General features: G+C 40.8%; 2 protein-coding genes across 2 annotated transcripts; one reads left to right on the top strand and one right to left on the bottom strand.

Annotated features, from left to right (window-relative positions):
* Positions 1-2,900: 2,900 nt before the first annotated feature.
* bet1 (Bet1 golgi vesicular membrane trafficking protein) lies at positions 2,901-4,745 on the top strand. The gene is made up of 4 exons (XM_003457249.5): positions 2,901-3,107; positions 3,274-3,380; positions 3,557-3,613; positions 4,200-4,745. Exons 1-4 carry the CDS (start codon positions 3,089-3,091, stop codon positions 4,353-4,355), a joined length of 339 nt encoding a protein of 112 aa, XP_003457297.1. The 5' UTR covers positions 2,901-3,088; the 3' UTR covers positions 4,356-4,745.
* Positions 4,746-4,893: 148 nt separating this feature from the next.
* Positions 4,894-25,249, bottom strand: zgc:85777. The gene is made up of 9 exons (XM_019350958.2): positions 25,012-25,249; positions 17,933-18,053; positions 10,272-10,401; positions 9,299-9,405; positions 9,005-9,172; positions 8,636-8,809; positions 8,079-8,240; positions 6,476-6,626; positions 4,894-5,390 (listed from the first exon to the last, which is right to left on the bottom strand). Exons 1-9 carry the CDS (start codon positions 25,213-25,215, stop codon positions 5,285-5,287), a joined length of 1,323 nt encoding a protein of 440 aa, XP_019206503.1. The 5' UTR covers positions 25,216-25,249; the 3' UTR covers positions 4,894-5,284.

The following is a 25,249-nucleotide window of genomic DNA, read 5'->3' as shown; positions in this document are numbered from 1 at the left end:
GTACTTGTTGGTCCAAGCAGCCTCTCCATCATCAACAGTTCTATGTCCACAGGGTCCAGTGAGTCCTTTAAAACTAGACTTAAAACTAATCACTCATTTGAGTCCATCTGATTGCTCTTTGTGTTTCCTGTGCCTTTTTTGGATACGACTGTATATGTTTAGCACCCACTAACACACATTTATTTATTTATTTTCTATTTCCTTGGTGGATTTTTTTGGTATTTTTTCCCATTCTACCTTTTTTTTTATAACACTTTGATCAATGTGAGTTGTTTTTTTAAATGTGCTTTATACGTCCTTCCTCCCTGAAGGAGGAATACTAAAACAAGAGACAGGAGAAACTGACACAGATTCATATTCATAATGTAAAGGAAAAAAATCAGTCACATAAAACACCCTACATTTATCACAGCTTCAGACCCATTACATGAGAATCAGGCGCTCAGATTAGAACCTCTGACATTCAGAGCCTGTGACTCTGTTAATAAAGTCTTTTGATGTCAGTGTGGAAAGATCTGAAGAAATCTCTAAAGTTGTCAGGAAAAAAAAATGGTAGGGGTCTGGCATTCAGGGATCTAAAAATTATTTGAAATGAATGAGTCGCTGTAGGGGAAAGTGACGTTTCTGCTTCTCTGTAGCCTGAGAGCAGATTTAACCCCTTTCATGCAAAGAGAAGTTTTCAAGCACTCTCAGATATGGTCACAGCATCTGCAGGTCACTGCTGCTGCTGTTGGTGTCTAAGTTTCGGAAAGAGACTGCACAAATTGGATGGTAGCTGCACCAGAAAAAATGCTTTTATTGTCTGAAAATAATATTAAGCTTGCTATTGAACATACAGGCTAAGACTGCTTACAATAATGTTGTCTAGACATAAAAGATATACTTTTGTGGTTACAATAACAGAGGATCTGTTGGGCACGGACCAAAAACAGCTTTTCCAGGGAAGATGTTTGTGAAGCATGTTGGTGGAATTTGGGGTTACTTTGTTGTGGGTAATGTGTAGATTGCAGCCACTTTGATTCTGTTTCACATGAAAGAGCTTTCAGATAGTTTGAGCCTATCTGTCTGAAAGTTTAAGGTGAAGAGGAAGTGGACCTTTTATCAGCATCATAATCCTAAGCACTGTAGCAAATCCACCATGAAATGGTTGAAAAAAAGGACAAATGGAGAGTGATGGAATGGCTTATAGTGGTCAAAGCCAAGATTTAGATCCCAGTGAAATTTTGTGGGATGTTTGTGCATCTGACTGCTTTCAGTCGTGAGAAGTAAGAGAAGGAATTCTGCTTGGAAGAGAGGTCAAAAATTCCAGCGATCTGAAGTCAGAGACTGGTGGACAGTTATCCAAAATCCCTACAGGTTTTTTTTCTGCAATACAGGGGCAACATCAGCTTTATATCGCATTAAAAAAAAGAAAGAGCCAAGTTACTTTGGCTTCTTTCGATATATGACTATAACTCTTTAAATACTGTCACCTCACTACGGGCTTGAGGCACACAGACTAAAGCCTGATGTGGATATGCTTACTTGTGATAAAAGTTTCCCTTTGTTAGTGGGTTTGTCAAATTTCAAGGTGTAGCTTTTGAAAATTTCCCTGCAGGGATACACACTTGACTATATGCTTTAGAGCACCGTGTCAAATATGTGACTCGGGCGGCAGTACTAGCCTTCCAAAGGCTCCAATTTGTACCACTGGATGTCTTTGGACAGTGTGAAAATTGCAGTGAAATAATTAAAATTTCAAATAAAATACACTGCTTTTCATTTTATTTTGTCAGCTTTACTACACATGAGTAAAGAAAGTCCACATGTTAAAGTTTTGTGCTCTTCAAAGCAATCTTGTATATGGAATGAGAACAGGAAAAAATAACATGTTTTTTTGAAATCACAATTATTTTTTAATGAAGATTTCTCAAATTGTTCATCCGTTAAATGAAAAGAATAATTTAACAAAAAAAACCCCCAAAACAATACCTTCTGTCATCTGGAAAATATCAAAGGGAATTGAGTAAGTGGCGTCTTTCTCTCAGGCTTATGCTTTCTTAAGTACTTCTTGACAGCTAAAGAATGGAAACAGTTCAGATGGGTGTTGTTTTATGCAGAGGTTTTACTGGTCTGGCCCACCTGAGATCAAACTGGGCTGTATGGTATGGCCCATGACATAAAATAAGTTTGACAACCCCACTGTGGACACACTGCAGGGTACACAGACAAACTAACATCAGATTATTTTTGTGTGGGCCTTTCATTCTATAACATATGTGCAACCTTGTTACTGAAACCTATTCAGTGTGGAAAATAAAAAGACAAAACAGGGAATGACTTGACAATAAAAACATTATTTTAAAAATATAAGTGACATGATTTAGGCGATTACTAACACCATGTATAGTATAAAGGTCAGACCTCCATGACATATTTAGTATTTTTCCAATGTTTTCTTATTAGATTGAGCGTGTCACTCTAACAATTACACTACATTTACTACATTTATATTCCATTACACTCCACTGCCAACTAACAGTGATTTGCAACACTGTACATAAAAGAAATTTATAGAAAAAAACATTACCAACATATAAATATTATTAAACAACATGTCATTTTTCCTGAGTATTTATTTGTCACACCTTGAAAAGTTAAGGTAAATTTTAAAAGTTGCTTAAATTAATCTAAATTAATTGTATTATTGTAATGTATTGAAACTGAATGGATATTCAGTATGACAGTAACGGGGTTGCGCAAGGCATAGCAAACAACATCTAATCAAAAATACACTTATAAAATATGTATCTTTGTCTAATTTTTGATGGCTAATTATTTTTTTACTTAAAATTTAATCTATTACATAATGAGCAATTTACATTTTTCCTTTTGAAACTGATTTAATAACTTTTGAAACAAGCTTACATACGGTTTTCCTTTTTACGCGTTTTTCTCCATTTGTCCTCGTCGGCCGCCGTATGGTGTCGTGGCGTTTGTGTTGTGAGCAGACGTGATACAGTTACCGGATCAATCAGAAGTCGAACTTCATTCTTATTTAGTCTTTTAATATAAACCATTGGACAGTGTTAGCTTCGGTCGGGTCAAAATGAGGCGCGCCGGACTGGGTAAGAAACAAACAATTAAACCAAAGCTTCTCTTTTCCCATACGTAGCATTTGTTGCTAACTAGCTAACTAAAGCTAGCTTATGTTATCAAATGTTTGTTGTTTTGCACTCTGAGTACTCTGTTGTTCATGAACACTTTATTAACGCTTAGTGTATTTTAATACAGGTGAAGGAGGCTCGGGGAACTATGTAGCTAGTGGATATAGTGTATACGAGGAAGAAAATGAACACCTACAGGAGGGTCTCAGGGCTAAAGTCAACGCTTTGAAAAGTGTAAGTAACTGCTGATTACGAGCTTTTTGTTGTTATTTTTAACAGTCAGTGAATATTGCAGCAAAGAGTTTCATATAAATGAGTCGACCTTTTCCGTATGTACTCAAAATGTACACTAATTTCTTCAATTACTATCTTTTACAAGTCACGTAATCATAATGAATTGATTTTTACAGCTCTCCATTGACATTGGCACAGAAGTCAAATACCAGAATAAAATGCTGGAGGATATGGTGAGTTTTACTTTGGAGTACGCTGGACCACTTGCTGCTACAGCAAAAACAAAAAAACAACATTTAGTGTTGTCTGAGGTTGGCAGGGAGCTATTTTTGCCTGCTTTGTGTGTTGTTTTATGTTGTGGTTTGACTTATATTGGTCAAAGTCACTGAGAAACCCCTCAAAACTAAAGAATTTGAGTAAATGATTCAGACTCCAGAAATGTCTCCCACCACTTGAATATTGTTCTCTGCTGGACTTTTGTAATCATGTAATCAGGGTGGCTGTAGCTCAGGAGGTGGAGCAGGTCATCTACTAATCAGAAGGCTGGTGGTTTGACCCCTGGCTCCCCCTGGTCAGCATGCCAAATATTCTTGGACAAGATATTAGTTAATGCATCACTCTGACCCATCCATAAGATTATGAATGTGTGTGAATGTTGGTTAGTAAGCAGTTGAAATCATAGAAGAAAGTGCTTGTGTGAATGGGTGAATGTAGCATATTGTATTTAGTGCTTTGAGTACTCCAGCAGAGTAGAAAAGCTCTATATAAGAATCAGTCTATTTACCATTTACCACTTTTCCTCTCCACTTCTCACTTTAGGACACAGACTTTGACTCCACAGGCGGCCTGCTTGGTGCCACCATCGGCAGAGTCAAGAAGCTGTCCCGGGGCAGTCAGACCAAACTGCTGTGCTACATGCTGCTCTTCTGCTTTTTCGTCTTCTTTGTCCTGTACTGGTTTATCAGTTTGAGGTGATAGGAGGATCTTATTGGACTTTGCTCTTCGGTTCTTCTCTTCCAGTTTGTGCTACAATGACACATCTGAACCAGACCAAGATAAAGAGAAAAGGCAGGGATGTTTTTTTTTTTTTTTTTAAAGTCATTACACTTTTATGTGCCACAGTGTCAGGCTTTCAAACAATGACTCGAGAAGAAGTTTAGAAAGGTGTACTGATGCTGTTTGATGGAGTACTAAAAAGTAAAAGTGGTTTAGGACAATGTCTGAGAAAATCAATAATCACAGGAAATGTAGTGCATACTGTATGCATAAACGAAGCAGACAATATCAGTATTTACGGTGTTTATACTTAATATCTGACCAGTTAACCTGGATTGAGAAGAGCATGATTTATGACTGTAGACGATACAGCAGTGTCGAGAACTGTAACTCTCAGCAATCAGCTGAGTTCAAATTGAACAAGTTATAGAATGATCTGCATAATCTAGTGTATGCGCTTTTAAGGGTGAAAGGACACATTCCTATTGTCATATGACGACCACACGTGCGACAGTAGTGTACGTCATTGTTTCATCTTTATTGTAAAAATATTAATGTAAATAAACAAATTTTATGCCCTGGATTAGCTGGTGTAACTTCATGCTGTTGGATGTGCTGAAATGTCTTCAGCATGAAAATCTCAAACATAAAACATCCATTTTTATTAAAGAACATTATTTTTCTTTATTCTAAACAATAATTACAAAAGTAACAAATTACATTCAATCAAAACTCTGCATTGTTGCACATGTGTACAGACAAGGAAGGGGGGGGGGCTTCATTATTCTGTGTGATTGACCGTATGAGGATGTCTTTATGACCACATACAGTATTGTTAAAAAGGCAAAATCTCCTCATCTGAGTAACTGATCAAAGTGCACAAATCAGAAGTGATTTTCCCACTGGGGTTAGCGTTCATTACATGACTTGCCAGGTAGTGTGTCCATGTACTTGCAGATGATTCCCAGCATTACCTCATCAGCTCCTGCACCAATTGACATTAACCTGGAATCCCTGCAGAGAAGGAAAGTTTGTTATTGTTTTTTTTCTGTCACAATTACAAACAAGAAGCTGCATGTAAGTCATTTAAATCGGCGGTCCCCAACCTTTTTTGCGCCACGGACCGGTTTATGCCCGACAATATTTTCACGGACCGGCAATAAGGTGTCGCAGATAAATACAACAAAATAAAACTAGTGCCGGTACTGAAAAAAATAAGATTTATTCATAACACACGTGAAAAGACCCAGGAAAACCGAGTTAACGATAACAAAATAACGCTGAAAACCGATAAAAACCCTGAAAACCATACATTTCACACCTGAGCCTCAACTCTCGCGGCCCAGTACCAAACGACTCATGGACCGGTACCGGTCCGAGGCCCGGGGGTTGGGGACCGCTGATTTAAATGATCTAAAGTTGAGTCACTTTGGGTCACACAATCCGGTTGCATTATTTGCCCTGTCACTAGATGTCAGCATTGTGCAAAACAAAGACTTAAGAATCTGAAACTAAGTGTTACTTGATTAGACACTAAATAACTGAACGGGGCCTCAGAAGTTTTCCAACATTCCCTAAAAGTTGCTTCTGTTCATCTGGACGTAGCGTTTTCAGTGGGAGAAATGTTTCATGACTCATTCAAGTGACTTCTTCAGTATCCGCTGACTGCAGGTTTCCCCAGCCTTATAAACAGAACATTTGCTTAATGATTTAACATCATTTTTGGGATGGTTAGCCTGGATGATTAGCATCTATCGAGACTTTTCAAGCGTTATTAATAAAGTGAAGCCAATCATGTTTGAAATTTTAACATTAATTATTAAGAAATCACATTTAAATCGTTAATAATATACATTAATCGAAGGCTTAATTAAAGACCTGCAACAAAACTGAATGCCGTTGCCATAGAAACAATATATCCTAACAAAAGTGCATACAGTAGCTGCTGAGTCATGGATTTCGTTTTTTTCTGTTTTGCAGAGAGTAATAACTTGTGGCTATCTGGTTACGTTGCATTTTTATCATTTTCAGATATGACAATAAGGAAATCCGGATTAGTAACGTTAGAGTGAGGTGTCTCATGCCTCGTTTAATCTTACCTGTAAAATCGGCTGACTAGCACATCACTGGTGTAGCCCATCCCTCCCCAGTACTGGAGACAGCTGTCGCCCACTTCTCTGGCAAGGCGTCCCCCCTTTAATTTGGCCATGGATGCCAGCTTGGTGACATCGTTGCCTTTAATATACAGCGCTGCAGAGGGAAAACAAAGGATAGCCACGAGCCGGGAAGAGTGTAAAAAATGTCCAGGTGGACAGAATGAAAAGAGGAAAACAGACAATAAAACAAATGTGTTTCAGTTTCAGAATCACATGCGTCTGGCTCTGATTCAATGTTTTTCCCCATTCAGGCCTTTTCCCAGTGCAACTGATCAGTGCCTCCATTGTAGGAACCCTCTAGAGGAACATGTGTGAGCTGCATGATTTCTCCTGTTTCAGCATCTAAAAAAAAAAAGAGTTTGTGTGTCTGTGTGTGCGCTTATCTACCTGCACCAAACAGTCGCAGAGAGCTCTGCTTTCTGGGCAAGCAAATTCTGACTTGAACTGTTCCCAGTCTGATGAATTCACCCAAAGCTACTGGCCACTGAGGGGGTTTTAAACTGAGAGACAAATCACAAGAACTTGGACAGCGACCCCACAGATGCAGACATGCATTCGTATTATAAAGATGGCCATGTGAAGCACTTGGACTGCATTCTGGCAGAGCTGGGCACGTGCCTTTTCTACGGTAATATTAATACCACTGCTCTCCACTAAGCTTCATGCACTCTCAACCTGCTATTATACCAACACAATTCCAAAAAAAGTTTCTCAACTTTTTTTGGAATTGGGTTTGTCTGGTTCGTTCCAAGGAGGAGGCACAAATCTCTCGGGGGTTGCATCAGAAAGGACATCCCGTGTAAAAACCTGCCAAATCAAATATGTGGAGCTCTGGGCTCTGTGGTGAGCCCTTGTAGGGAGCAGATGAAAGTAGCTTCATAAAAAAAAGATGGGAGGATCTGACTGTGACATCACGCGTTTGTCTTTCAGAAATGCATAAAGAAAAATTTAAAAAATCAGTTAAGAAAATACAAAACAGAAAATACTACTTAACATATTAAAATTAGAAATAAGCACGTTAATAAACAGGAAGCAAAATTAAGCTAAAACACAAATGAATAGGAAACCGTCACATCATATCTGTGCTTACATTTATTAAAATCTTTAAAAATACTGTGATACCTTTAATGATATATGATTATATATAATATCGTTTAAGCATTTTAGAAGCACTAAAGAAAATGCCATATAATGATATTCTTTCCTGCTGGAAAGCTGATCATTTTCCAGTGGACATCCATGGGGATTCACTCACTCTTGGAGTTGGCTGCTTGAAGCCAAACATAATAAAGCTCCTTTGCACAGTACTTTATGCTTTCAGATTGCAGTTTCTAAAATCAAATAATAATAAAATATCATTGTGGTACACTAGTCCAAGGTTTTCTTATTAGTAATGCAAACATACAGCTGTCACATTTCCTGTGTCTTCCGTATATCCTACTGCTCTGAACCACACTTTGGACTAATTAAAAGTCACCCAGGTGCAGCCTACATTACTGAGCTAATATTAGCATGTAGCTTTATGTTGTCTATAAAGTCAAACTACCTGTAGCACGGTAGAGGAGAGAGCGGAGCAGCTCGACCTCCGTCTGCAGCTCGGCCAACCTGAAGTGAACCGCCTGGTGATGAAGGACGGGCTGCTTGAAGATCTTCCTCTGCCGTGTGTACTGGATGGTCTCCTGAATTACGTTGTCCATTGTGGTCAAGACTGGAGGTGACACAGGATTATTTTTAACACCTCCACTGAAATGTGTTCTCTACCTTTACTGAAGACGCTCTGGTTTGGATCAACCAAGCCAGATAGGCTGACACACGATCCAGTAAAAACAGCACAAATAGTTTCTTACGAATTCTGGCCAAGACAACATTGATTCAAATCAAAAGCAAACAACTGCTTTACAAATTGCTTGAACCATGTGACCTGAACTCCCCATTTATCTGAAAACTAAACGTGAAACTGAAATAGTGCATAAGCTGCGCAAACTTCCAGTAAAATCTGTAGGAGGCTAATGTGGGGGAAAGATGGGCGAAAGTAAACTTTAGATGACATCATATCCTTGGAGTAATAAGTAAGATAAGCTTCACTGAGTAAAGTCGACTTACTATTGGCCACTGCCCAAAGCCTCTCTTCCTGGAACTGAAGCATCTGATAGGTAAAGCCCATGCCTTCTTGGCCGATAACATTCTTACAGGGCACGTGGACGTCATCAAAAAACACTTCGGCTGTGTCAGATGACCACATACCCAGTTTATCAATCTTTCGGGCGATGTGCACTCCTACGGTGGAACAGACGGGAAACAGAAAGAATGTCAACATGCAATACAATATAATAACTTGTTTTAGGGCGCAAAATTAAACAATCGGTGTGCTTTCCAAAAACACGCGCAATCTTGAACTTGGAAATGAATCACAGATAGTGGATTTCTGCAGAAAATGTCTTTTGCCATCGAAAACAAATTGACTAACCCTACCCGGCAAGTTCATGGGTAGACATATGAGAGATTTGTTCTTATGTGGGGGCCCGTCACTAGTGTTAGCGAGGAGACACATCCAGTCAGCCTGGGTACCACTGGTGGTCCACATCTTTCCCCCATTGATCACATACTCATCACCTTTCCTCACGGCCTTGGTCTTGATACCTGAAAAGTGGTTGAGTGTTCAAAAAACTGGGGTTTAAATGGAAACCTCAGATTAAAAGACTAGAAATGGACCCTTAATGGAAATTAAAAATACTGGAGAAGAAGAAGATATAATATTAAACGCACTCGAGACATCAGAGCCAGCTCCAACCTCACTCACTCCAAGGCAGGCCACTTTGTCCCCACTGATGGAGGGAAGGAGGAACTCCCTCTTAAGCTCGTCCGAACCAAACCTGTGCAAACACAGAAACACTATGACTGTGTGACGCCGTCTCTTTGTTTTTCCATCTGTTGTTTTATTTTCTACCAATATTTTTAGGACAGTGTCAAATGAAAGTTTCGTCGAACTTGTGTAACTGTGGCAGATCGTGTGCTTTAAAAAAAAACACTGCCATGTTTGAGGCAATTACAGCTCCAGTGGGAGTGAGGAGGGAGCTCACACGGTATCACTCCCACTCATCTGCAGCTCTTTTATAGTACTTAAACCTCATCGCAGGCGAGAGTAGATCCTCTAATTAAGCTCCTGAGACTCTGACTGTCTGTTTCACTGAATTTTTGTCTTGTGTCACCAAGAGCTAAAGAAAAGGGATATCACGTAACAAGCCAAGGTCCTGTATGCTTGGTAACAGTTTGCTTCACACCAAATGGGCGAAACAAAGTATTACCAAGCATATTAATTCACATACAGCTTAGGGAGTGTAACTCTGATCAATGGCTGCTCACTAGAGGTATTTACTAGTATAATAATGGTAAAAATATAAGAAAACAGTTTTACATGTTACATAAAAGAAGGAACGATTGATTAAAAGAAATCAAAGAAAATAATGCCGTTCAAAGTTCATGTACTTTTCCATAAATCTAAGTGTTTTCTATCTTTGATCTAAAGAATATTGACAAAAAGACAAGTTACTACGATATTATGCACAGTTTTGACCGGAGTTTTATTTTCATTGTTCCCATGTGACCATCCTCCCCACTGGAGGGGATTAGTTACAAAAGCAAGCAAAGCACCAACCCAAAGTGTCCAGTGACACGACTCCAAGACAATCGTTATAAGAATGGATTGAGAGAATGTGACACTAGGTTTGCAGGCTTGTACCTGGCCAGCGCCGGAGTCGTCATGTCAGTTTGTACCCCGATGGCCATGGGGATTCCTCCACAGCGGATGTTGCCCAGCTCCTCTGCCACTGCTACACTGAAGCTGAAGTCAAGGCCCAAGCCTCCATACTCTGCACAAGACAAAACACATTTAACGCTTCAGCGTATCGTGCGTATTCATGAATATCACTATTTTAATCATTTAAACTCAAGAAAAACAAATGTGGATCCTTACAGCAAAGCACAAAGAGGCAGAAAGAATGGCTTACAAATCCCTTCCTGTGTCACTTCCATCTATCCTCTATCTCTAAAATCACCACCCTCACACATGCACGTGCAATATACGCCGGTATACATACATAACATTGTGATCTGTTGGCACTGGAGCATGCACTCAAATTAATTAAAGGGTGTTATGATTAACTGTGTTATCTGTAATTATGTGTAAAAAGCACTGCTGGGAGATCAGCAGCCAGCTCATGTGTTCTACTACCATCTCTAATCGGACTTTGATCTCTTCAACGACTCATTTGCAAAAAAGAAGTAAAGAAACCAAAAACTGATGTCTATTTTCTTCCATTACGGCAGTGGGGATATTTGAGCAAAGGTCCATAATAGAGCTGAATGCTGTATAATAAACATGTTTAAAACACACATTTATGTCAGTTGTCCTCACCAAGACCCATCCCTTATCTTTCTTTTGCCTTTTATCATCAATTAAAATGAAGCACCTGGTGTTATATTACATATTTAATGCGAAAGGACACATTTCTATCTGTTACTCATGGAAGCAGGAAGTTGATGTACCCGCATTTATAATGAATTTTCTCTCAGCTTGGTTTGGCAAACAAATCCTGTCAAAAGAAAAAACACTATGAAGATAAACTGTCATTCTGCAGTACAAAAAATATATATAAATAATTTAAAAAATCCCTCAATTATCATGCTGGTCAAGCAGATTTAACCTGACAGTTATTCGTTTAGGACAAATGTCCTGATGATAATGACCAGGCAGTCAAATGTAACAAGACTAAGTATTTGTGAATGTTATGTGCTGTTTTCTCATTACTAAATACAGCACAGCAGCCACTGAATGATGGATACTAGCACTGACTGACAATGAATAATTATGAGTGAATTTACCACACGGAGGCTGGCAACTCAAGCAAAGTGGTTTAATATCACCTGCCAGACTAGTTGGGGAATAATGGAAAGTGCAGTCTGTCAGAACGTCGAAGACGGACAGCGAATAACAGAAAGACTCAAATAAATCAGGACAGAGAAAAGGGAAAATATATAGGGACAAGCAAACAAGGGAGTGGGGGAGCCAAAAATAAGAGGAAACAGGTGCAGCTGTGCAGAGATAAATCCCTGAGCCCTGGAAACCCTGCAGCGGTTAATGCGAACGAAGGGAAGCACCAAGGTTTATCCCACTTTAAACAAAACAGCAGGCTGTCTGGTTGAACAAGCAAGCAGAAGAAAAACAAAGCAAAATCCTGTCACAAATGTCAAACCCATACACATATGTCTGCTCAGGGAAGCAGATGTTCCTCGCTATAGGCTCCCATAAGGTGGAGCGCCACGTGAAGGAGAAACACAAGGATGAAGAATCTGGGAATAGAAGGTGCAGCACAGAGACACTGCAGCAATGATGGGTGTAACATACTGTACGTTCTGCCTTTCTTTTATTTCTCTGAACTTAATATCGATATGAGGAACCCGATAATTAAACAGATCACTTCTCCCTGGATAGGAAAGATGAATCACCATCATAAGCCCTTCTGCAATACTGTCCTGTAATAACTATTACAATGGACACAGGTGCCATTGTGCTGCTTTGTCGACTCGCGAACGCGTGCATCATTATCGTCCTCATTACAGTCTGATGTCATATTAAAACCACTGTGCTTATGTTTCTGGACAGAAAAACCTTCTGTAAGGTATTCGTCAAAGTATAGGCGAAGAGAAAAAGTGAGAGAAAAGCAACAGCCTGGACATACGAGTCTCACCGAAAGGTTACTCATTTCAAATCCTGCACAAAAAACACTCAGTGAAAGGGGAAAATGCGCGGGCTGCCAAGTTCTATCTGTCAGGCAGGACACAAGGCCATTTCCACTGTACGGTCAGCAGATACCTCTCTGTCAGGGAAAAGGAAAATAGTCAGGGAGCCAAGGGTCATCCTCTTCTTCTCCCTCAACGTGGCTGCCTTGGGAAAACTTCCCGTTCTCGTGTTTTGAAAGGTTAAAATGCCTTTCCTTGTGCAGGGAGAAAGAGCAGAAAGTAAGTCTTCTGACTGCACACGGGGGATTTTCTTTATGGCTTTTATTGATTCCTATTTTTAAAAAAAACTGAGAATATGAGATTCAAGCCCTGCTGTAGATCTATTTAGTCAACAGTGTGTAATGCTTCTTAAATATTAAGCTACCACTGTCACTACTGCATTTAAATAATATTCTTTAATTCCTATTTTGGGCTGCCTGTTAGAGTGATTTTGTCATGGTCCTGGGTCGGTGACCCAGTGTTTTTGGTTTTTGTACTTTTACTTTCGATTTATGTATGATGACTGTGTTTTTCAGGGTTTAGGTTGCATTCCCTCTGTTTGGTGTCATCCCTGCCTGTGTATCCCCTTTAGTGTTGTAAGGTCTGTGTTTAGTCTGCGCCTCTGAGTTTGCGTCATTATGTGTATGTGTTTCCTGTTTTACTTTGAAGGTCTCTGTCTGATGTCAGTGCATTCTAATTACGTTTCCCGTGCCTCGTCAGCGGTGATGTCTTCCAGGTGTGTTCCTCTCCTGTGTGTAGTTTCCACGTTCCCTTCTGTGTATTTATAGTGTGTGTTCCCTCATGTTCGTTGCTAGTCCGTCTGTGTTTCTTCCCTGCGTTTTCTCCTGGAGTCGTCCTTTCAGGTTCGTGTGTTAGTCATTCCCAGTTTAGGTCACTTTTAGGTTTTGCTTTGCTCGCCGTATTTCTGTTTGTGCCAACTGTGTAAATAAAAGCTCGCTAACTTCCAAGCCAGTGCCTGCGTCTGGATCCTGTTTCACTCTCATCACACGTCTGCCCCCGCAGCCGTGACAGTACGGACTAGCCACTATGGATCCAGCGGCACTGGATTCTTCCGAGGAGCTTCGCAGAGATATTATTTACTCCGTTGAGAAGCTGATCAAGCTTTGGCTGAATTACGAGGGGAGAGAACTTCGTCAAGCTGTAGCAAACCGGCTACAGCGTTTAATCTCCGGTCTCCCCTGGTTGCTTACTTCGCTACACCCTTTGGCACAGAATTTCCTCTGTAATGAGTTACAGCTCCACCCTGTCGCTACCGCTCACCTGTCCGGTCCAGCGGGGCATGATCCGCTTGGCCCGTCGGAGCCATCTCCGAAAAAGAAGGGACGGTCACGCCGCCGACGCCCCTTGCCACAGTCGGACCCCGTGACTTCTGAGCCGCCGGCTGTGGTGAGCAACAGGGACAATATTTCTGTTTCAGACTTTGGGAATGTTTATTCTGGGGCCGTGTTTTTTGACTCAGCCGCCCGGCCTGAGGCCCAGTTAGCCGCCCGGCCTGAGGCCCAGTTAGCCGCCCGGCCTGAGGCCCAGTTAGCCACCCGGCCTGAGGCCCAGTTAGCCGCCTTCAGCTCAGCCAGCTGCCCGGCAGCCGCCTTCAGCTCAGTTAGCTGCCCGGCAGCCACCTCCAGTGTCTCCTATAGTTCAGGCTCCAGTGTCTCCAGTAGTTCAGGCTCCAGTGTCTCCAGTAGCTCAGGCCCCAGTGTCACCGCTACCCGTAGCTCAGGCCCCAGTGTCACCGGCCTCACACATTCATTCGATGTAGGGAGAGAATCGCATGATAACCTTTGGTGTATCTCATGAACTGGTTACTATAGAAACTGTAACTTCCTTCGGGGCCCCCCCAGAGGCAGGGTATCAGCCCTTAGCTGACTCTGGACCCCTGAAGGCTAAGAAGCCCCCTGAGAAGTGCACCGTGTCAGCGTTGCCTAGGCAGAGTGAGTGCTCAGTGCAACGCCAGTTGTCTTCACGTCAGCCAGAGGACTCCATGCCTGCTGGCTTTGTGGTAGCCTTTGCTGAAGGGTCCGAGGGGCCCGTTCAGCCTCCTGTCTCCGCTGGAGGGTCCGAGGGACCGCTCCGGCCTTCGTCTCCTGTCTCCGCTGGAGGGTCCAAGGGATCCGTCCAGCCTGCAGCGCCGCCACCGTCTCCGGCTTCCACGCCATCGCCTGCAGCACCACCGTCTCCGGCTTCCTCGCCGTTGCCTGCAGCGCCATTCTCGTCTGGTCCAGCCTCAGAGTCTTCATCCTCGTCTGGTCCAGCTTCAGAGTCTTCATCCTCGTCTGGTCCAGCTTCAGAGTCTTCATCCTCGCCTGCAGCAGCCTCATCATCCTCGCCTGCAGCAGCCTCATCATCCTCGCCTGCAGCAGCCTCCGCTTCTGCCTCTGCCCGGTCCAGCTTCAGCTTCAGCTTCGCCTTCGCCCGGTCCAGCTTCAGCTTTAGCTTCAGCTTCGCCTTCGCCCGGTCCAGCTTCAGCTTTAGCTTCAGCGTCGCCTTCACCCGGTCCAGCTTCAGCTTTAGCTTCAGCGTCGCCTTCGCCCGGTCCAGCCTTCGCTTCAGCTTCAGCCTCGCCCGGTCCAGCCTTCGCTTCAGCTTCAGCCTCGCCTGGTCCAGCCTCTGCCTCGCCTGGTGCTGCAGGGGCCACGCAGCCTTTGGGTCTCATACTGCTGCCTCGACATCGTCGGTCGTCTGCCAGGCCGCTTGTTGGGCATCATCGCCGCTATGGACGACCTCCCAGACGCCGCTGCTGCCTTCCGCTCGGCCGGCCCTCCGGACTTGTGTCGCCGCCACCACTGCCGTCCGCACGGTCGGCCCCCTGAACTGTTGCCCCGTCGCCGCCGTTGCCGTCTGCTCGGTCGGCCCCCTGAGTTATTAGTGGACTGTTCTTTGTGCGCCAGTGTTTTTCGTGCGTGTTTTGTTTTGAACTCTTGGTCCTTCTGTTTTGTTTTGCTTTGCAAATCTTTTAGTGACTGCTTTATATTTACTAAGCATAAGATACTTTTCAGTAGTTTGCTGTGCAGAGTTTTGTTCCCATGCATTGAGGAACAAGCTGCCCGATCGCAACACGCTTTCACATTTTTACTACAAATATATGTTTTTGCAATGAGTGACTCTTTGCTATGTACTTCTGAAGAGTTTATTGCACTGTATTTAGCTTAAGCGCTTTTCTCATCAAGGGCAAACACGTCTCTCTTTCACTTGATGAATAACATCTAAATTAAACAGACTCCTAAATCCCTTTTTCCCATTCCTGTAATCCAAGCGTCGGAATCAATTAACACAATACAGAACTGTGTGAGAGTCTGCTTCATTAGTCGGCAGTGCGGTACACATAAACAGCTTATTGTAGTTTTTCTGACAGCATGCATTTTCACAGAGTTGAATCTTTTTTTCCGTTATTATTAAAAGATATTCAGCAAGACAAATCAGTAAAGGTGTAAAATGCAGTGTTTGTGCAGAAAACAGATGTCAGCCATGTTTCCTGGGGGATTTTAAAGAGATGCATACTCGACAGACTGAAAACAATTATATGATACGTCACGATGTCTGTGCAAATGAGGAGCTAATACCCCTTACATGACACAAAAGCAGAAAATCACTGCGTTGTGGTGACAGTGTGCGTAGTTAAGCATGCTTTTTCAGTTTTAATCATTTCTGAATTTAATTAACTCTCTGCAGCACCTCGAGGAGTCATGAAGCAGTCACTGTGGTAAGACAAACTGGGCAGGAGTATCCTTTTCTCTTTATTGCAGGAGAAAGCAATATGGTATTGATGTTAGTCCCACTCCGACTATATGCTGCACATCAAGATTATTTTCGTCCATGTCAGTTTGATGCCCTTAACAACTGCTCTTAACAGAGTGTTGCTGAGCCTGTATTTTCAAATGGCATCCCTTAAGCATGTTTCTTGCACGATACATGACTGCAGTTAATCTACAACCTGATCATACAGTGTGTCTTCCCACTGCGAGGATCCTCCTCTCTAATCTTGTCAGCTAATGCTTAATGCTTGTGTAGTCAGCACATTTTAATTCCCTCACCCTCCCTTTTCTCTGACCTACAGGCTTGTGGTGCAAACGTCTACGGGCGACTCACTGTCCAACAAAGTTGTTCACATGGTTTTCTTCTATTCGCCGTCAAATGTCAGAAAACGAACGAGAGCTCGAATGTGCTGGAAACAGACGAGAAGTGGCTAATTAATTTAGAGAAACTGACCTTATACTGTGGGACTAATGCAATACACTAGACATAAAACATCTGCTTTTGATTATCAAACACTTCCCATAAGTCTCGTTTCATATTCATAATGGATTACACATAGAACCGCACATATTTCGTGGTCCTGTACTGTAAATTTCTCACTGCTTCCCGCCATCTCAGCGACGACCCAGCTGGATATACATCTGGAAAAAGGGATAGTCAGTTTCAGACAGCTGTAGTGGGATGCTGCTGTGACACCAGCACCCATCATCACAGTGGGAACATTTGTAAGCCCGACTCATAATGAATGGCTGTCAGACCCAGAGAAAAGCAAACGGAACATGAATTCAGCTGTGAAAGAGATGTGCTGCATGTCTGCTGAAGCAGAAATGGTCAAAATGGGCAGACGGCGGAGGATTCCTCGGTTTCGAGTGCGCTGTGGGATATATTTCAATCCATGTATCCCTAAATTAAGGGAAATTCTATCAACCACCTAAATTATGATTGTGAGAGACTGATTTTCATGACAGTCTTCTTAGGTATACAAAAAACAAACGTATCTTTTAAAGCAATATTTATGTTTTGCCAAAGGATTTCAGATCTTAGCTATGTTACAAATTCATCATGGGGTTTTTGCAATGGCAAGATAAACAGCTTGACCAAACAGCATTTATCATGTAGACTGAGGACTGGATGATGAATCAGTCTTCACGTCTGCATGGATTACCAACGGGAAAGAGCAAGAAATATAAATGGACAAAAGTCTGTGTCGCGACATGCCCTCTAATACTGCCAAGGTCATTCTCGTGTAATAGATACACATATTGCAAACATAAGCCGAGCACCGATTGCCTTTATACTTTTAAGGTCAATATAAAGAAAATAGGAAGCAAGTAAAAACCACGCCAGTTTTTTTAGCACTTTGTGTGCTTAGAGAAAGTCATTCTTGCATCTTTTTATTATTATTATTTTCCTAAAAATACCCTTGTGTGTAAGACACAACAAAAAAGCAAAATGCTGCACTAAATTTATCACCTTCGTGCGACGGCTATTATAACTTCTCAGCAGGTCTTAGATCTCACCGTAGAAAACAAGCTTCCTCCAAAATAAAGGTTTCTGAGGCTTTTGATGAAACAAAGCCTTTCCTTATCCCTCTCCTCCTAACAATGCATGAACCCCACCAGATTAATTAAACTCGTCATTTTTCAAAATCACAGGTGTTGGAACCCATCCCAGCATACACTGCAAGTCTCTAAGAGATCTAACAACAATGCACATGGTTTCATTTCACTCATGTGCCATTCCATGCCAAACCTCACAAAAAACACGAGTGAGGACTGGACACTATCCTGGAAACTGATATTAGAAGGCCTTACTGCATTACCCGAAAGATAATATTTGGTGTCTTACCAACTGGTTTGTTGACTCCTAGAAATCCTGCATTTCCTAAGATCTTGAAGATCTTGTGGGCTGGAAACTTCCCTTCTGCTTCCCATTGATCGACGTAAGGGTTGATCTCCTGGTCGATGAGCTACAGCACAAACACCACAGAAGAGAGGTATCATGTTGTATCTGTACTTCTAATTTACAGTGCACATGAAATCTTTATATCTGTTTCTTGTGAATCTTAAGCATTTTAGTGCATTCATTTCTTTCTTTTTCTTGTTTTTGTAACCATCATGATATTCTAACAACAGCTGACAGCCCTGCTCTTTTGTCTCCTGTCTCATAAGACCTAAAGGACATAGACTGAGAGTGGGAAAGCACTTAAAATGATTTTTATATATAGTCGGCTTCCTGCTGTGTAATGCACATATATTCTAAAGTCTATGTAATCTACTTCAAGCAGACAGAAACAGAAGGTATCACATATCAATGAATAGAAAAAGTATTATATGGTTGGCCCACAATCATGATGAATATGGCGACAGTATGAAAGGCACGCTATTCTCAACATGTATATGCTATCAGTGCACGCTTGCGTTTTGAGGGCTTATGCTGAGCACTTTTGTACTGATGCAGCTGGAAGCTAATATTGTGCAGATATTTAGTATGCATTGCATGCCAATATTTTAATGACTCAGTGTTCTCCCCCATCATTTTGTTCTTGGCACCGCAGGAAAAACCTCCAAAGTAATATTTAGATCAGCATGCAAAACTAAATCTCAGCGCTGAAACCCATACCAATGGCATTCTTTTTGGGTTAGCAGCCACTCCATCTACTCAGCCACAAAGCCCGGGATACAGCTGCCTCAAAATGAAGGATGACTGTGGCATGTTTTATGATTTTAGAGTGGAAGGAAAAAGCTGTAAAGCTTGCATCTGTGGTCAAGGGACAACTTTCATAATCTAAGAGGTAAAGGATGATGACTTGTTGAAGTACATGCTAACATTTTATGTATATATATATAAACATATATATATATACACACAAAAGTGAGCCTAGCTTCATGCTATTTTTTAACTAAACTAAACTAAAGAATGATTTATATGCGAAGAACAAATGTTTTGTGGTCATCTTGAAACTCAAATTTACATAATATCCATCAACACTGAGAGCAGCTTTTGCTTTTGTCTCCTGAATCCAAATTAAAGCTGCAGTGTCCTCTAACAGTGTTTTCTGAGTCATCAAAGTGTCTATAGTGAGTATAGAGAAGGTTGCAACCTGGTTTTTCAAGCAGACTGTGAAATCATTGAACTCTGGTGCCATGACTCAGTTCAAGCACCTGGAAGTGGTCCCCAGATGGTGAAGCACCAATGAACTCAAATGCTTCCCAGAGAATAGCTACATCCATAGTGTGGGTTACAGTTCATGTGGTACCCTGTTTGTCAGTTTCTAAAACAATTCTCCCTCACACAGCAGGTTTTGCTAACATGAAGCTTTAGTGCACCCAATAACAGAACATCAACATCTTCTGCAAAACAACCTCAGCATCAAGTGCTGCCAGGCAAGCAAATCAATTAACGCGTAAACACAGAAAATAAAAACTTATGTGGTGTAACTGTACCCGTCCATTTTTTAATGTTTCTAAAAATCCACTGAGGCATCTTCACTTGCTATTTGTTAATAAGCTTTCTCTAATGGGCCATGTTTTCAACAGAGCCATGACTATTTGCTCCTTTGCTGTTTCTCTGCTATGTACTGTATGCTCTAAATGGTGGAAAAGCCAATAAAAAGTAATGATTAAAAAAAAAGACATATTAGGTAGAAACGGGAATAATTAGATTTAAGTCTCAGCCAATAAAACTGAGCTCTGAGAAGTCAAAACTATTGGATTATTTCTTTGTTCTTTTGATTAGATGTTCAGTATTAAAGCGTTCAAAGTTGTTTTTTTTCCAGGATTGGAAAAAGTCACGCACCCACGGTCATTCTTGGCTGCCAAAACACGCAAACCCAAACCTGCCAACTACTGAACAAGCCAAAAGCAACATTCTGGGTGAGAAATAAAGAAAACATGACCATCATCATTTCACCGTACAGAACAGAAAACAGACAATACCTTTGACACTGATACAGCGCGCATACCTGGGCTGTACTCTCTTAAAAGAAGGCTCACTTACAGAACTTTTCAACACAAGAACCAACATTTTAAAAAGGAGGCACTAGTTCTTTTTAACGTTCAGAACCTGCGGAGGGAAAAGGAGGGACCATTTGTCGCTGGAAAGGGAAACATACATGTCATCTGGGAGTAACCCAATTCTTACAAAGGTTATTGTGTAGTGTTGTGCAACATACCAGAAGAATTTCACATCACTGACCTGACATGTAGTTAGGTCAGGTCAGAAACATTGCAATAAAAAAGTCTTACTAAATGTCCAGTTTGGAGAAACTGACAGCAGATATTACATGCACACTGAGCTTATCTGTTCAATCCAAACATTAGTGTTCTCAAAGTGGGTTCACCTTCCTGCGTATAGGTTAGTGCTGGAAAATGATGAGGTGCCTAATGATATATTACTATAAAGACGACTGGGACAAAATATTAACAGAAAGTATTGTCAGTACACTGGTGCAAACTGATTATCTGCTAAAACAAGCAGACTCTAATTCTCCGTCCAGTCTGAATTACCAAAGTTACTTTTTCATCACTTCTCGTACAGTAGCAGTACTTGGAAAAAGTCTTGAAAGGGTCTAAAATCAATGGAAGTAAAAAAGAAAAAATGAGGTGAAGGCGCATGAAAATCTCCGACTCATTATTAAATGGGAACAAAAATAATAATAACAGATGAATCATTCTTGCTTTTGACCTTCTGAAGGGTTATTTTTTCTCCTTGTGCCTTGACATACATCATAATTGACAGTCATACAATGCAGCCCATATCAAAAAATCATTGTATTGTGATAATACTGTTATTGTTGATTATAATGAACTCAAAACTTATCAATACATCCGGCAAATTAATTTGATTAAGTGCGAAAAACCTTGAAGCCTATGAGCAATCTGTCTATCTTTCTGCTGCTTAATTAATAATCAGAGTGCAAAATGTAAAATGATCCCAATAGACCTCTATGCAAAACATCAAAAATAATAACAGGCTACGTACCACGGGCTTTTAAGGTAACTGTAAGTAAACAACATTTTCTTCACCCAGCTGTATCAGCTAATTATAATGCCATTTCTATCCTTCATTTTTTTCAAATGCTTATTATTATTATTAGAAGACATTGAATATATGTTCATTGCTATGCAGATGACACTCTATATTTGACTCTATATGAAGCCAGATGACACAAATCAAATCCAAATTCAGACAAAAAAGGGTTTTTATAATGGGTCCTAAAATCTTAGAAACATGGTGACTAACCTGATACTAACTCTCGATGACATCACCTTGGCCTCCAGTAGAACTTTAAGAAATTAGTCATTTTTTCACCAGGATATGTCTGTCAGAGCACATGTTAAACAAATATGAAGGACTTGCCTTCTTTTATTTGATCATAGAGATCATATTTCTCCCATACTGACATTCTCATTGGCTCCCTGTTAAATCCAGAATTCAATTTAAAATCTTTCTCCTTACATACAAGGTCTTGAATAAACAGGCCCTATATTAGTGTGCCTTTTGTCCCATCTCTCTCCCAGTAGGTCTCAACAGATGCTGCCCCTCCCTGAGCCTGCCAGGGTTTCTTCCTGTTAAAAGGGTGTTTTTCCTCCACACTTTTGCCATGATCTTGCCTATAGTAGGCTGTCTGATTGTTTGAGTTTCTGTTTAATATTGTAGGGTCTTTACCTTACAATATAAAGTACCACTTAGATAGGAAATAAATGTAAAAATTGACCAATTTTACAAGACAAAAATAGAAAATAAAAAAGCCTTACTTCTTACATAAAACAGTAAAAGACATTACAGGCCACTCGCCTTCATTGTTGTTGTGTAATATCACAGAAGTTATTTGTATTTGTTGACCTGTCAGAAATTCCCGTCTAACGGAGGCTGCATGTGAGTAGTCTCTTCCTAGAAGTTTTTGCTCATTTTAAAGCACTTGAACTTCCAGGCACTGAAGATGTAGTCGTTCTAATCCTGAAAACTAATTTCCCGGCAAATTTTTTTTTTCTTTTTTTGTATATGTAAACAAAGGCAGTCCAACGTGGTCACACCCACTCGTATTAAATTAGTTGTGGAAACATTGGCGTTGTGAGCGTCTAACCTTCAGCAGTAACAAAAGGATTTCCTAAAACCCCGTTTGACACCTCTAAACAAAGACAGTATGGCTCTTTTAATAAACTGCTCCCCCTTGAGTTCCCTTTCCTGCACTTCCAACTTATTGTCCTGTATTTCCTTTTAATTTTTATACACCCTTCCCAGTTTTCCCAGTGCGATTTTATTTTTGACCTTCTGGCATCCTTAAAAGGTTTAGTCAGACGACAAACTTCCCTCTATTTACAGCAACAGCTTTGCCTTAAATTAGGCTCTTATTGTTATTTTTCAGACTTTGTTGCCAATGTCACTATAGTAATAGAAATTCTAAATGAGTCAGGCTAATTACTAATGCTTCCTATCATTTTTTTTAATACCATAATTTGGAGCTACTAATATTTAGGCCCCTAAAAAACCCAAAGCTTTAAATGCCAGAAAGCACAAACTGTAACAAAGAGACAAAAAAAACAGAAATCTCTGATAAGGAAGGCCAATACATAATTGTATTGGCATCAAAATGAATCCAAGACACCCGAGACCCTTTAAATTATCTCAGTTAAAATGTAAAACACTCACTTAATGTGTCTTTACAACCTACCCTTGCTTAAGCAAAGAGCAAAACAGTCCATCTTACCTACTCTGCCTGGCCTTTTGGACAAATTTAGCAAATAGAAACAAACTAAATCAAATCAACAATCCAAAGTTCAGATCTTCTGTACACCAGAATATTTCAGGGGCTTGTCACTGAAAATATAAAACTGGACTCACAAACAGATTCTCCCACATCACACGGCTGTGACTGTTAGTTTTCAACAACTTCAATAATAATTCTGAAAATGCCAGTGTTGGGTTTATCTAGGCACAAACCCCGCTGGAACACGAGACCAACTAACTGCACGACAAAACAAGGCAGGACAGAGCTCTTTGTCTTTGTGGCTCGCGAGGTAAGTCAGTCGAAGTTGAGGAAAAGATTCCTTCACCTGAACTCAACCATCACTTTTTATTGTCAGCAAGCAATCATTCTTGAATATGCAATTACAAATACACCTGACATTCTTAAGCAACATCAGTGTCTGTATTGTGTGTGTGTGTGTGTGTGTGTGTGTGTGTGTGTGTGTGTGTGTGTGTGTTTCCAGCCATACTATACATAGACATACGACCTTAGGATAGGATAGGATACTTTATCAGCATACAAATGATTAAATATTTCTAATCATAAATGACAATCTTAAATTATTAATTCTGACAGCCAGCCTCTATAGCCAGAGGAAGAACACCAGCTCTGGCTCCTAGATAAGTGATATGCACTATTTGATTCCCAGCCAACTATTTATTTGATACAAACAAAAATGTGGTCTGTTTAGACTAAAGTACATTGGCCTGATTAGCTGTTTAATGTGAAGGCCATGACCCACTCATTACTCCAATCACCATCAGTGTTTATCTAGACACACAAATAAACCACCAACAAACCAACTGATATCAGGCATTTGGGGACTTGTTCCCTCAAACAATGGTCTCATTGTGACCCTAAATGTGATTTAAGTCAGAGCACAGTCATAACTGTCCTTCAAAGAGGGTTAATGGTGAAAAACATAAGACTCCACTTCCAATATCCTACATAAATAACTTTTAAATGCACTCTTGCTACTTTATTGTTTTATATTTATCAATGTGCACACCAGCACGCCACACCACAGCTTCTGAATATTCATTTAACAAATAAACATGCACATCAAAACCTTCAGTTTCCTTAAAAAGCTCCTTTAATATAACCAATCTGAACGGACACATATAAACATGCTGTGCATGTTGGCGGGAGCATGGCTGACATTAATTAGCAGGATGTGGGAGTGCACAGTAGGTCATGAATCCATACAAGCAGGTGTTGTGCCAAAAAGTAATTTACTGTATATGCCAAAAAGTCTTCTGCAAGTATTTAAACTATGGGAAATGAGTTGTTGGCCTATAATTTGTCAAACATATCGTTTGTGAATGATATCAAGTCAATTTGTGCAACAATGAACAACTTCTCATCACAAGGTAGAAGCTGCAATCACTTTTTTAGCAAAGAGACTTTCATATATCCTTTACTTATCCAGGTAAAAGCACTCATTGAGATTAAAAATGCCTTTTTCAAGAGAGATCTGACCAAGAGGACAGCAGAAATTGCAAAAAGCACAACATAACATTTCTATAAAGATATTTCAAGTGGCCAAAAAGGACTGTATTGGTTGTAATGTAGAACACTGAGTAGGTACACTAACGCAGTCTCTTGCAAAAGAACGTGGATTATTGCAAAAACAGTTATTTCTTTATAACACATATAACCTATTAGTAGTTCCTCTTGACTACAGCCTATTTACCAACATGAGCAAAGATATTAGACATTAAAAAAACACACATGGAAACACCGGAAATCACTTTTTGACACAACCCCAGCGGCTGTGCTCATCACTGTAAACAGAGTAGCCTTGGCAAACCTGGCGTTCGGCCTTGTTCTTCTTCTGTCCTTCAAAACATGCACGCGTGTGCGGTTATTTGCGGACACATAAAATAACACTACTTTCCAAATGTAGCGGTAACAAGCGGAAAAAAGCTGGAGTAAAACACTGGCGCCTGATTCCTTTGTGTGGGCATGAAGAAGAGCAGACAGGAGACATCAACACAGCTCAGCGGAGGAACAAGCTAGCACTGACCTCTCACCTACTTTTACTTTACTGCCCCCCGCGCTGATTTTAGGGTCATGTTAGGGAGAATAACACTGCTGTTGCAACTGTCCCTTCGCTAAAACATGCTGTGTTTTCGTTGTTGTCTCAAAACTTCCTGGTGTTAGCAGTCCTGCATACCTTTCTGAGGGACTCCTTTAATGCAAAGTGCTCTTGTGTGTAGATTAAATGGTCAGCCGCAGTCTCTGGGGCACTGGACTTTACTTGTTTAGATGACACTTTCTCAGTCAACGAGCGGACACCACCACCCAGTGAAGTTAACTTGTAAAAATGACGGCTTCTGACCAGCACGTTTAAACGCAGGGCTCCTTCGCGCAGCGCCATCTCTGTTGACAACAGTGTGTGCGCATGCGCTGGT

This window comes from Oreochromis niloticus, linkage group LG22, assembly GCF_001858045.2.
Source record: "Oreochromis niloticus isolate F11D_XX linkage group LG22, O_niloticus_UMD_NMBU, whole genome shotgun sequence".
NCBI lineage: Eukaryota > Metazoa > Chordata > Actinopteri > Cichliformes > Cichlidae > Oreochromis > Oreochromis niloticus.
Note: the sequence above shows the minus strand (reverse complement) of the source record. Positions and strands in the feature narration are given on the sequence as shown.

Excerpts from the sequence above, each read along its gene's own strand:
- zgc:85777 (XM_019350958.2), bottom strand. The coding sequence starts at position 25,215 with ATGGCGCTGCGCGAAGGAGCCCTGCGTTTAAACGTGCTGGTCAGAAGC. Across the intron at positions 9,406-10,271 it reads ACGACTCCGGCGCTGGCCAG|GTTTGGTTCGGACGAGCTTA; the intron begins GTACAAGCCTGC and ends GTGTTTGCACAG. Across the intron at positions 9,173-9,298 it reads AGCTGGCTCTGATGTCTCGA|GTATCAAGACCAAGGCCGTG; the intron begins GTGCGTTTAATA and ends ACCACTTTTCAG.
- bet1 (XM_003457249.5), top strand. Across the intron at positions 3,381-3,556 it reads AAGTCAACGCTTTGAAAAGT|CTCTCCATTGACATTGGCAC; the intron begins GTAAGTAACTGC and ends TGATTTTTACAG. Across the intron at positions 3,614-4,199 it reads ATAAAATGCTGGAGGATATG|GACACAGACTTTGACTCCAC; the intron begins GTGAGTTTTACT and ends TTCTCACTTTAG.